Source organism: Mytilus californianus, unplaced genomic scaffold, assembly GCF_021869535.1.
Source record: "Mytilus californianus isolate M0D057914Y unplaced genomic scaffold, xbMytCali1.0.p SCAF_4, whole genome shotgun sequence".
Taxonomy (NCBI): Eukaryota; Metazoa; Mollusca; class Bivalvia; order Mytilida; family Mytilidae; genus Mytilus; species Mytilus californianus.
This window is the reverse complement of record NW_026262690.1, coordinates 83,980,020-83,993,848: the sequence shown is the minus strand read 5'-3', so window position 1 is coordinate 83,993,848 and position 13,829 is coordinate 83,980,020. Positions and strand designations below refer to the sequence as shown.

Sequence of the window (13,829 nt, the reverse complement as noted above, 5' to 3'; positions counted from 1 at the left end):
AGAGTTTAGTCGATTTAAATGTTGACTGAGAGTACATGTAATAGATCTATATCCAGCAAGTACCTACCGTGGTACCATCGGTTACTTTCAATACCACGATGTTTTTGAATGATAAACAGTACTCCTGACGAAATTGTATTTTAATTGATGCTTTCATTTAGATATTAACATCGAATATTTTCTAACACGAGACGTATCACGAAACGAGAGAAAAGTACCAAGAGGGACAGGCAATCATAAAACATAAGTCTGATGAAAAAACAATCAAAAACGGCGAAAAGACAAACCACAATAGCGAAAAATTACACATGAAACCAAAGAAAAATAAACACGAACCTATGTGTCTGTACCCGAAAAAGTCAGTTTACAGGAAAGACGTCAATCCAAATTTAAATGTTAGCGCTGTACCTTATTGATTATTCCAAAACGAAAGAAAACATTCACCATTCATTTTAATGTTCATGACATGTGTTTATTTTGATAAAAGTCATCGTATAGACTGATAACCAAAAGGTTAAAATACGATTTTATTTTGAAATGTTTTGTTATTTTAGTTTTCACAATGTGGCTGCATTGGATCCTTTGGTAATGGTACAGCTACAACTGGAGAATGTGGAAGTAGCTGTAATAGCTACATTGTGTTCATTATTCTTTTATTTCTTGCCATGTTGTGTACATTTACGACGGTTACTCCGGCATCCATGGCTATATTGAGGTTTGTAACTTTATAACGAACACAATAGTTAGACGATTCCAAGGATACAATAACAAAGCAATCTGAAAAAAGACAGATGAATGGGGGCTTAGTGCTAGCATGTGTTTCAAGTAGCTTCGAATTGTCTTACCTACAAAACAAACACTTATTGTTTCGGCTAAAAATATGTTAAAAAGATACCAACGGACCAATGCAATTCATAAATTTAAAAAAGACAACAACGTTGTTAAAAGAATTTGACAAAAAGAGAAGCAACAGTCAAGAAAAAACCCTGAAAATCGAGCAAGTAATTATGGTTTACGTGAACTTGTCAAAACATCTTTTTGGAATGTATTTAAGGCTACACCCTTTAGTTTTGTATCAGTGTAGAAACTTTCTACTTTTCTACATTTTAAAATTCAACTCCTCATATTATATTAAAACTTGTGCCAAATATTTATGCACCTTCACATTCGTTTATTTTCTATCGCAGGTGTGTACCCGATGAACATAGAGCAGTTGGTCTAGGTTTGCAGTGGGTATTACTTAGACTTTTAGGTAAGCAGTGACGAAAAGAAATTAAACAAAACCAGTGACATCTTGTAAAATGTACTATCGTTTGATAAGTTGCGCTCTTAGACCCTTTTTTCAATTTTCGTCTTTGGATCTTATTGACCTTTGCCTCGATTCTCTTTATATTCATATAGAAGTTTGCAGTCCAATGTCTACATAAACCTAAGGAGATGTAGTATTATTGTCAATGTAACAACTACCCACTTCAGTCCAGATGTCCTGGATGAAAGCAATTATAGGTCACTGTACAATCTTTATAGTATGGTTTCCATCTGTTCGCGATATTAAAAGTAAAATATACCTTAGATGATATATAAAACCAAAAGACTCAAATTGATTTGTTTTACAGCGAGACATTTTAAACTTGTCCTCCGATTTACTTAAAAGACTTAGTTTGAACTAATATTTTGACATTTGGCTATTGTTGTGAACAACTGTTGACTAAATATTTGAAAACCAAAACCTAATATAATCATTGAAAAGATGATAGAATCGAAAAAGAACAAAAGTATTGCCAACCCAAGTCAAAGAATAAGATGATGTTATTCTATATCTCATGAGTGATATCGAAACACATTTAAGTTGATTCTTCCAAAATTGCAATAGTATATTTTCTCTCTTCAAGATCGTATGTTAACTAAGAGCAATTTATTTTCCACATCGTAAAACTCATTAGTCCTTCCAATATTGTGTTGATTCCATATCCATGCAGATTTGACGGAATGATATAATCTGGTCTTTTTAATTCAGGTATCACTACCGTCTAACGTCGTACGCATGTTAAGATGTTTATTACTAGTATCGAAACTCGAAATACTTATATCTATCCACGATTGAATGGAAAAAACTTTCCAGCTGCATACAAAATTCAAGGCTTAATGTTTTCTGTTTAATTTGGAAAATGTTTTAGATGAAAATGATATTAGTTTTCAAGTAATTAACATGATTGTAAAATCTTATTTCCTGATTTAATTTGTCTTTTAAGGAACAATTCCTGGACCTGTCTTAACTGGTTCCGTACTGGATACATCGTGTGATGTTTGGCAGGACACATGTGGCACCAAAGGTTCCTGTTGGGTTTATGATCGAACTGACATGAGTTGGAAACTTTTTGTTTGGTGGTGCGCTGTGAAAGTAGCCAGTTCCATTGGATTTTTTATTGGTGGTAAATTTTATAAGGCGCCTTCACAGACCACCTTGGACATAAAACCGCCAACTGACACAAACAATGTACCTAATGGCGATTATGACGTGAACTTTAGCAAGAAACCATATGATAACATGGCGTATTTGTCAAGTGAAGCGCCACCATCTACCTCCAATAATGATGTTGTCTTATCGACGCATATATGAGCAATAACTAATTTATGCATTAACTACGAGCAAAAGCTGTGATTAATTTGATTGCATGTTACTTCTACCTAACATTATTCATTACACTCATTCTAAAGGTGCGTTTACACGATACGATTTTCCATCCGATTTGAGACCGTCACCCAGGTAAATCGTACAACGATCTGTTCACATGACACAATTTTTCATTCGGTTAACTAAACAACATCCGATTTTAAGTGTTCACATGGTGCGATTTTTGTCGAACCGACATTATAGGTAAAAAATCGGTTGGAAAATCGTGCAGTGTACCCTGTTTTATTGTGATAAATGAAATGAACTTACTTGTTTGTATATATCCTTGGATTATTGTCAAAATTTAAGACCTCAAATGACAGGTTAATCGAGACAAAAGAAACCCGGTTCCTTACGAATTTAAAATCTTGATGGAGATAAATTTTCAAAGATAACGTAGCGTTTATTTTAAATTTTAAATCAAAAGATTAATTACATCTTTCAATTTTTCGAAATTTGTGTCTGTGTAAGGAAAAATTATGAATTTTGTAGATAAATTTTTTATTACAAAAAACAAACTTCATAGACGCCATTGAATTATGGTTTACGTAAAAACGCATAAATAATGGGTCCTATCGCAGGTCGGTGGTTCTCTCCGGTTTCCCCCACCATTTAAAACTGACCACCACGAAATAGCTCAATAGTGTTGAAATTGGCGTTAAAAACCAATTAATCAATCAATCATAATTAATTGGACAATGTATAAAAAATGAATCGGCTTTAAATCATTTTCTAAATCATTGCTAGAAGATCGAGCAATTCTAGAAGTACAATAATATATGATGTTACCTATTGACTTGTTATTATATTCCATATGATGCAACATAACCAGATATGTGTAGTTTTTAAATTCCGTGCTTTATTTTAAAGTCTAATCACGTGATTCTATTATTATTCAACATGCATATTCATAATTATTATATTTTGTTTAAATTGAATTCCGTCCTTTTTTTGTGTATATTGTTTGAGCACTATCACACAAAGAACTTTTGAATTTTATTCATTCTTGTAAATATATGCATATATATAAAGATACATTGTATAAACATTGAATTAACAAATAAAAAATGTAACAATGTTATAAATAAATGTACATATGGCACTATAAACACTTGACATGACAAAAGGCAAGGACAAAATACATATGACAATGATATGATACATGATACTTCTTTGTGATTTAATACATACATGATACTTCTTTGTGATATAATACATACATGATACTTCTTTGTGATATGATTCATGATACTTCTTTATTGTATAATACATGATACTTCTTTGTGATATAATACATGATGCTTCTTTGTGTTATAATTCATGATACTTCTTTGTGATAAAATACATGATATTTCTTTGATTTAGATTTTTTTGTACAAATGCAAATGGACCGTCATTAGAATATTGAAAGGGAAGATAAATATTCCCAGAGCAAAACAAAATCAACTTTTTTTTCTTCCAAAATTTTATGGAATAAATAAATTAATTTTGTTTAAATATGATTATTTTTTATGGAATATATTTTATTCCATAAAATTAGTTATTCCATAAAATAATTTTTCTCTGTCTATGAAGAAATAACATCAAAAATGTGGTGCACACTGAATATTTTAAAGTGTGCACCACATTTTTTATGTTATTTCTTCAGTCATTCCTTATAATTTAATTCTAAATTCCATTTTAAGCGTGAGAAAATCATGAAAAAATGTTGATGACGTCACAGTCACATGACAAAATTATGTCTATGAGCTGATAAACAAAATCTGTCAGCCAATCAGAAGACGCGTTACATCCAGAATTAAATTATTTATTCCATATGATTATTTATGAAATATTCACCTTAGCACCAGATTTTGTTTATAAAAAGTTCTCGTCCGCAAACCCGAATGTTCGTTGTCGACTATAGAGATAACAAGTATATGCTACTTTTTAACAATTGTAACCAATAACTATATATTAATTATTCTTAGTTTAACATACATATTTATCACCGGTAATGTAAGCAATAAGCCAAGAGTTGGGAAGAATAAGTATACCCTTCTAGATCAGTCACGTGTTTTGTTTAAATTGGTTCTTGTTGCTTTCTGCGAGTGTTTTTGATTTGTTGGTTGATATTTCTTCTTTTTTCCATGGCTTTGTCCGTCTTTTTCGACGTCTGGCTTTAAATTGTTCCGTTGGTATCTTCTCCACTTTTTGCCACAGTACAAATACGTGAAATCTCTACTGTATTGAGTATTTTGTTGAGTAAACAATAAAAGCGAGGTAAGTTGAAAAATCAATAAAACCATTGTCCTTTTCATATAAGGTTATATAAAAGTATATCTCCGGAATGATGTTTTATATCCATTCAATATTCCTTATTAAAAGATCATATTACACAAGTTTGCAGTCTTTTAAATATGCCTGGTTCACTTGCATAAGAGCACTCAATTGAATATTACAGAATAAAGAATTCGAAGTTAGTCCCGTTTGATTACTAATACAAAACATGGTATTCTTCTTTAAAATGTCACATTTCAATGATATAAACTAAAACAAATGCAGTATTTACATAAATCACAGGTTCTGAAGAAAATTGTCTCTAATTTGATGATAATTCGAACGAGTTACTTTTCCCAGATCTGGCTTCAAATAAAATGGCGAATAGGTAAAATATTGCCGACAACAATGACACAATCAGCCACCAAATTAATATCCCTGAAGCCATATCATCATGGCTATAGAGCAAACAGTTCCCTTTATTACCACAAGTTCCGTCTAAAAATATCAAACATGCGTTATCCAGAACCCAACCAACCAGAAGGGGACCTGGAATGGTTCCTGCAAAAAATAATTCTAAGGTATACATTATGTTTGCATAGACAACCAAACTGTTACAGAAATGATCCCTAGAATATACATTAATCAGCTGTTTATGGAATGGTTCCTGCAAAAAAATAATTCTAAGGTATACATTATTTTTGCATAGACAACCAAACTGTTACAGAAATGATCCATAGAATATACATTAAGCAGCTGTTTATATTATCTTTACCAGCAATGGGGTCTTGTTGTGATTCGACCCGATTTGTATAAAACATAGTCAAACCCCATTCAAACGAAATCAGATATATAGTTTGATTATTTCAATTAACAATTAACAAATAAACAGGTAACATGCTTTCTGAAATCTATAATTTAAGAAAATGTATGCATTATTTATCATCTAATTTTCCGAGCATGTTAACCGGGAAGGTTACGATAGTAAGCAATCAGGCAGCATATTTTGTCTAGCACTCAAGTCTCATTTTCAACCCTAAATCTGTTTCTTTTTTTTCCAATGTTTACCTTGATTTAGATTCACCATGTTCGTTTAAAGACAGAAATATGATTCGCTTGACCCGTTATATATATATATATATACATATATAATATATATGCATATGCTTAGTTGGCCGAGAGGTGGCATGGACTAAATAAGACTAATTTTCTTTACCTTCTAATCTCTTGGTCTTATTTTGTCTCGATCGTGTGTGATGTTCATTTGATTTTGAATTCATTTTGTTTCTATATTGATGTTGATGGTATCGGTGGCGCTACAGTGATCTTCATTAACATAGTCTACGTTTGCAATAGCGATTTGGCACGTCGAGGACTGAACAGAATTTTGTATTCTAATTATTTTTCTTCGAGCAATTTAAATTCGATTAAGCTTTAATTTTACCGAGAAGCCTCAAAATTATAACATGAAAATGTTTTAAAACGTCAATCATTTTCATTAGTATCAATGAAGAAGAAAATTATTTCTTGTTATGCTCTATTTTCATATAACCATTGGTAGGCATAATATTTGTAAATAGACTAAGAGATGCGTAAACTGTTGTCAAATATAATGCCCACCAATGTAAAAATGAGCACAGAGCACGAAATGAGTGAACTATTTCGATTCTAATTAGAAAATTCAGGACTTTTTTTGTTCGGGCCGAGCATATAGGACACGTTTAATAGGCAACCATTTTTACTTGATAAATTGTTCTGAAAATATAACCGTTTAACAATTTAAAAGTGTATACACTTTGAAAAAAAAATGTATCAAATTTCATGACAACCAACTCCCGTAGAAAAGTTTATATTGATTTTAAAGGTCGTTCAAAATATGACTGACCTTGAAAATTCTATTGTTACTTCAAGCACGTTAAGTCATGATTTATTTTAATTGGAACATGTATGTTTATAAAACGAAAGAACGGTGTCTAGAAGAACAGGAAGTATCATTAAAATATTTTTAAATCATTTTGAACTGAAAGAGAAATTCAATGATCGCAAACTGTAGAAAAGCACACTTACCAAGAAGCCTTATGAAAACCCACTCCACACCCAAGGCAAACGGTTTAACGTCTTCGTCAACAACTCTGAAATGGTTTAAATCGTTTATTCATTAACAATTGTAATGTTCAAATGAGCAATCAAGAACCAACTCTTTATTACTAAGACTGTTGCTCTTCTTTAAAAGCATCACACGTGTCATGATCTATCAATTTCTTTTTGCCTCTCCACGATATAGTCATTATGTGTTTCGGGATCGCTAAAAAAACAATCAATCAATTTTATTTTTTCCGGAATTCCCAAACGTCAGTATGTTATGGACATTGATATGGTAGTTCTTCTCTAAATTTTCTGTTTATAAAATTTTGAGTTTTTCGAAACACTAAGGTTTTTCTATCCCCAGGCATAGATCGTATTTAAGGCTTCTGAGGCTCTTTAGCTTATTGTTTTATTTGACCTCAAACTATTTTTATTCGAGCACCACTAATGATTCTTGTAGACTAAACGACATCTGGCGTAGCAATTTATTAGACTGGTATCTTTCATGCATTTTTGGCTACGGAAGCCTATTGTTCAATATATAGAACAAGGTAAGAAAAATGCTTTACCGTGCCTAATTTTTAATGAATTTATATTACAAAAACAAATATGATATACAGCAACAAACGACAACCACTGAATTACAGGCTCCTGACTTGGGACAGGCACATACAGAATGTGGCGGGGTTAAACTAGTTTGAAGGCGCGCCAACCCTCCCCTAACCTGGGACAGTGGTGTAACAGTAAAACATAAGAACAAACTATAAAAATCAGTTGTATGTCTTTTTTTAAGTCGAGGAACACAAAACAAAAACTCGTAGTTTACTTTCCACGATTCCAGAATATAAATAGTTGTGGTGTCGTGGAAAAATTCCATTAACGCAAATTTCAAATATTGTTTTTATTCAATCTTTCAATAGTTTTCTAAGCCGCAAATGTAAGTTTCAGCTGAATATTTAACTATGATGTTTGTCTGTATGAATAATTCATTTTTGTGGAACTTCGATATGCTCAATATTTTCAATTCATACATTGGTTTTCCCGTTTGAATGGTTTTACACTAGTAATTTTTAGGGCCCTTTATAGCTTACTGTTTGGTGTGAGCCAAGGCTCCGTGTTGAAGACCGTACTTTGACCTATAATGGTTTACTTTCATAAATTTTGACTTGGATGGAGAGTTGTCTCATTGGCACTCATACCACATCTTCTTATATCTATATATGTCAAAATATGCAATTTTTGTCAAATTTGTAGAAAAGAATTAATTCATGCCGTCGTTTGACAGTAAAATCTCGTGAAATATTCATAATCTTGAAAGATCTTGATACGGTCACACAACAGGAGACTATAGAAAATACACTTTATGATCATCAAGTGTTCTTAAATTATTAATTATAATGATGCCCCCCAAAGGAATAGCCGTGTTTGGCACAACTTTACGGATTTTTTGGTTTCTAATGCTCAACTTCGTATTTGATTTGGCATTCCAAACGTTTTGATTCGAGCGCCACTGATGAGTCTTGTGTAGATGAAACGGCGAACCAAACTATAAGCCTGGTCTCTTTGATGATTTGTACTATATATTCATTTGTCCAATTATTTTCTTATTCCGTTATACATTATCATACATGAGAGGAGATAACTTATCGAAGTCGCTACAACTAGATTCAATACTGTTTATTCAGAAATGATTGCGAGATTTTTATTTATGCAAATAGTGGGACTGGGTAATAATCACAATAACAAGACCTCGGTTTCTGATATCTGATACATATTTCAGTAAGCAACTTTTTTCTGAAATTGCAAAAAAAAAATCTCTAATTTGTCATGGTAATGTCAAAATCACATTAATAAAAGTTCGAAATAATTTCTGAATTTACAGTATGTGTTTACTATCCAATTAAACAATTACCTCATGATACACATTGAGTTTGGCGTAGTTGATATTAGTACAAAGATGATTGCTAAAAATATGCATGGTGCGACGTAATAAAGTTTATCGCAGTTGTCATCACAACGCCCATAAAAGGCTCCTGCATTTGCCTGGCTTATATTCAGATTCTGAGCAATGCAACTACAGTTACCCCATACACCCTGTAAGTATAAACTATTTTATTTCATTTAAAAAAAAATATATAAGAGGAAGTATTAGAATAATTTTGAAAACAATTAGCATCTTTGAGAAGAAATATTAAGATTTTAGGCCATACTGAGTTGGAAATTCTTCAAAATTGTATTACATAGGTATCGATTTATACATCGTGTGACATCGTTTTTGTGAGAACAACACTACTTTCGAATGTCTTCCATTCTTAAGCTGGTGGTCTTAAGTTTGGAAAGCCTTAATTATAAAAAAGAAGATGTGGTATGATTGCCAATGAGACAACTCTCCACAAGAGACCAAATGTCACAGAAGTTAACAACTATAGGTCACCGTACGGCCTTAAGCATTTAAGAGCACAAGAAAACAACTATAACAAATCAATTAAATATAATATTAATCAATTTAGAAATTCATCGATCGCGACAAAATTGTGAATAAGATTTCTTGTTTCAATAAAACATGAAAATATTTAGCATTCAAATCGGTAGCGGAAAAGGACTAGTTTTCGAGTTTTAAAGCTAGTCACCAAATATGCAAAATTTGCCAGCATCCTTGTGTCGTTGCGGTAAATTAAAGACTTTACTACATACTACTTTAAATAAATTATTCTTTTTAAATAATAAGACGACGCGTCGCCTTTTTTTCCATTTGTATTAAAGACAGGATGGACAAACAAATACATTACATGCTAGTTTCTTATGAAACGTACCATGCCTGCAACACTTGTACATCCAGCATGACAAGGAGAATAATACACCACGTTATCTATACCACAAACAGGAGTAAATGTTTCGTACTGACACTGGCATGGTTTCTGACAGGCGTCTGAGTATCCATTTGACACGCTGAAAAAGTAACAAAGTAACAATATTTTTAAAATCATTGAAAGTATTCCAGTCATGGCCATCAGATGTAGTAATTTCACATCCGCTGATAGTCGTATATATTACTATCATTGGGTAATATAAAGGTACTAAAACATGTATCTTTATTCGTTTGAAAATATTCCTTGTCACTGTTTCGTTAAAGTAATTTTACTTATTACTTACTCAGGGTGGTTATGATAAGGAACTTCAAGCCCAGCTAGCTTAACATCTGGACATCCGGCTATGAAACTGATGCCCATTAAAGATGACACCAAGCAACTTACAAAAGCCAGTCTCAGCATTCCACGTAGTTCAAGGTTAAATATTCTTATAATCACACCACCGCCGAACGTTCCAACAACACCAACCAAAATCATACCGGCTACAACACATAAACAAGTTAGGATAATTTCAGAATAAAGTTTAAAATTTTAAAAATAAAATTTGTGTTACAATTTTTTAACCTAATTTTTTTAGATCGATAATTTATCATATACAGCGACAGTTAGATAGTTGTAAAATTCAAACAGGAAATTTCAACAATACATTTTTATAGCTAAAACAGTGTCTCTTGAATTATATTGATTAAAAATAATTATCAACATGGACTTAATCATGAATTATCCAGATTATGCAGATAATAGTCACCATTAGTTAGTGCGATTAATTATCAATATATTCAATTCGTGTCATATTTGGCGCTTGTGACGTCACTACGCAGAAAGCAATTAAATTAATCAAACAATTTTGTATTTCGTCGCGATAGGAAAATAACCGGTTTGTTTGTTAAAATACAAATTATGTTTATAGTATTGCGTTTTGTTTTTAAGTTGTATATTGTTTGGAATTTATTTGATACACTCAGCTTACTAAGGTAAAATAAAAGTTAACTTAAATTATCTATTTAAGACGGACGGACGCACAGACCGGAAACGTAATGGACCCCATATTAAAGTGGGTGGGGTATATAAATGTGATTATTTATTGGCAATGCATATTACATCATAAATGATAGGGACAAGACTATATTAGTCTATTTGTCTTGCGGTTGGGTGATCGCCTAGAGTGCTGAGGGTTAGGTTTCTATCCATCGACAAATCAATAACTTTGAAATTGCTGCTTCTTCTTCAAAACAAGCATGTAACATTTAAAATTTGCAGTAAAGCCTGGTCGGTTCAGAATCCGAATAATGTGAATAAAATGGCTTGGCGGTTTGTCGCCAGCGAACTGTAACCTTGTGATCTTAAAATCTGACTCTCGTGAATGCTTTTTTTGTTTTTATTTTATTGGGTTGTGAAAGCGTTGACCGAAAACATTTTGGATGAAGATCATCTGACTAAAATGTGAACACGATCAATGCTTTTATAACCTTTTAGAATAACAAAAGAGAGCTATTCAATTCTTATAACTACATTTTACTGCTGTCTCCGTGAAATTATGAGTTGAATCAAGCTTTTCGCTTGATTTTTAATACATTGTTGCATTTTATTGGGAAATAAAACATAATTTTTGAATGCCTTGTGATAGTCGTCTGCAAATCAAAATTACTGAATCTGACGAAACATCAGTACGTCATGCAATTATCACACAACAAAGTTGTCTACCACCTTGGTATTCTCTTGCTTACTTCGAATATTTTAAGTTGTGTTCGACCCGTTTGGGATTAAACCAATGACAATAAAACTGAAACTTGCTGTTTTCCGCCAAGCTCATGGCATTTACTTATACCTAATGGGCTAGCATTCTGTAAATCAGACTCAGCATGTCGGTCTAGTAAAAAGCAGACTATATTCATAGGGCTTCTCATACTTTGTGAGCTTACGTGTTGTAAATTTGGTTTCAATTGCATGTCGGTCTAGATCAAATCAGATTATATTCATAAGGCTGTTATATTACATCAACATGACAACTGTGTTCGTGCTGAATCTTGTAAGCAATACTTATCATTGGATGTTAAAAGCCGATCAATCATTCAAGATATAAAGTTGTCTACCAGAATAGAAACATTACCTAAGAGATACCCAGCTGTTTTGTAATCCAGATTGTACTGCTCCATCAAAAACTTGTAAGCAAATGATCCGACACCTGATACAGCAAGTGTATTAGCAGTTCCAGCAAACGTAACCATCATAAATATAGGGTTCTTAATCTGTAAAAGATATGTTTTGATTTTTGTTGTTGAATTTTACGATGTAAACTTGATAGTTTGTTTAAAAACGCACAATGTCTGGTCTTTTCGGTTCCTATCTATACCTTTACCAACCATGGTAGCGTTTCGTTAACTGATATAATCGATTAGTTTATTGGAGTTAGATAATATTTTGTTTAATATAAACACTAAAATAAAAATCCCAGATACTTCCATGTATGTTTTAAACATGAAGTTATACTTTACCGTTAACAATTTCTTTTTATAAAATCTTAAGTAATTAATTGCATTCCGTGTCTGATGTTGAAATAGAGAGATCGTTTTCTAACCTTTTTTTAAATTTTCATATTTTTAGCTAAAAGAAACAAGCACACGGACCTATCACCATTATTTCATAATTTTTATCTTGTAATTGTTGAAAAAGGCGTCATTTACGAATGTTTTGTTATTTTGAAATGCAGCAGTATGCATTCTTAATATCTTTATCTTTATAAGAGACAAACAAATACATGTCCCTAAACATGTTTATTTTTTTAATGACCATGACATTAATTCGACTACATTTTACTGATGCAGTTTAAAGTTTAAATCTTTTGTTATTTTTGATAGTAGAATGTTTCAGAAAAATGGAAAATAGTTGACTAACCTGTGTAATGAGAACAACAAAAAATTTCTTCACATTGAACATGAAAGAGTTTTCGCATTCTTTTTCATCTGTCCGCTTAGCAACACCTGTTAAATATTAATTTTATTATACAATTGATTGCTGTCTTTTTTTCTTTCACTCGTACGAAATTAAAGCAAGTGACGGTCACATTTTGCACGAAACGTTTCTTGCTTGAGAAAATGGTAAATCAGCACTCATACTTTTTTAATTTAGTATACATGGTAAATGACCTAAAAAAATCTTAACCAATAAAAGGAGACATAACAAATAGGCGAAAGAAAACAAGGGGACATTAAAAATTCACAAGTCAAGAGAAACTGACGACCATTTGACCATTATATCCGTGGTCATCTGTGACATATATTCCATAACGGTCAACCAAATCGTGATGGCGTCCGTTAACATTTCGTGACCTTGGACACCTAGAAAACCTTGGTTCAACAGCTTTCTTGTAAGCAGCAACTCTCTAAAGAAGAAATCATGCTAGAAAATGCAAGATCTAAAATATCGTATCAACTAGGAGACATATACTCCATATGCAGGTGCTGCTGAAATGTTGCTTCTTAGAAATTGAAAGTTCTAAATTGGAAAGTTGAAATTATTCCTTTTGTCGTAAAGTTTTGTCTCAACCGACCCTAATTGGCAACTTATGTGGCGCACTTCTCTGTATTTGAGGTATCCCATATTCCAAGTTCGATGGGATAGATGTGTACAACATAGTCACCAAAACTTTGAATAATTTAGTGAGAGGACATCATCTGTATGGCGGAACGTGAGGTAACAGGATAATGACATCAACTTTTTATTCTTCCTGAGAAGCTCCTGTTTGAATCTGCCTCAAATGAATAAAAACAAGTTGATAAAGAAGAAGATTCCCATATGAATGTGACATAAAAGCGAGACAGTCTGCTATAGAGTTCATTGATTAAATGGACGCAGTACATTTGCGCGCATTTGGGGATTGAATTTATTACCTTTTAGCGCAGCTTTTGATTACATTTGCCCGCATTTATTTTACAGATACC

The 13,829-nt window shown here is 32.3% G+C and overlaps 2 protein-coding genes across 3 annotated transcripts in view; one reads left to right on the top strand and one right to left on the bottom strand.

Annotated features, from left to right (window-relative positions):
- LOC127737115 (solute carrier organic anion transporter family member 4A1-like) overlaps positions 1 to 3,983 on the top strand; it is a 22,212-nt gene extending 18,229 nt beyond the window's left edge. Inside the window, exons 12-14 of the mRNA XM_052247648.1 lie at positions 555 to 715; positions 1,188 to 1,252; positions 2,253 to 3,983. Coding sequence (XP_052103608.1) covers positions 555 to 715; positions 1,188 to 1,252; positions 2,253 to 2,620 — 594 coding nt within the window. The 3' untranslated portion in view covers positions 2,621 to 3,983. The remainder of the gene's footprint in view (positions 1 to 554; positions 716 to 1,187; positions 1,253 to 2,252) is intronic.
- LOC127738729 (solute carrier organic anion transporter family member 4A1-like) overlaps positions 3,659 to 13,829 on the bottom strand; it is a 25,126-nt gene continuing 14,955 nt past the window's right edge. The window contains exons 9-15 of one of the 2 annotated variants that reach the window (XM_052250068.1): positions 12,784 to 12,869; positions 11,999 to 12,137; positions 10,172 to 10,370; positions 9,832 to 9,967; positions 8,931 to 9,112; positions 7,001 to 7,065; positions 3,659 to 5,494 (exon numbers count right to left, since the gene is read on the bottom strand). In XM_052250068.1, coding sequence (XP_052106028.1) covers positions 5,256 to 5,494; positions 7,001 to 7,065; positions 8,931 to 9,112; positions 9,832 to 9,967; positions 10,172 to 10,370; positions 11,999 to 12,137; positions 12,784 to 12,869 — 1,046 coding nt within the window. In that variant the 3' untranslated portion in view covers positions 3,659 to 5,255. Of the gene's footprint in view, positions 5,495 to 7,000; positions 7,066 to 8,930; positions 9,113 to 9,831; positions 9,968 to 10,171; positions 10,371 to 11,998; positions 12,138 to 12,783; positions 12,870 to 13,829 lie in introns of those variants that run through there. The other variant, XR_008000153.1, reaches the window with a different exon arrangement.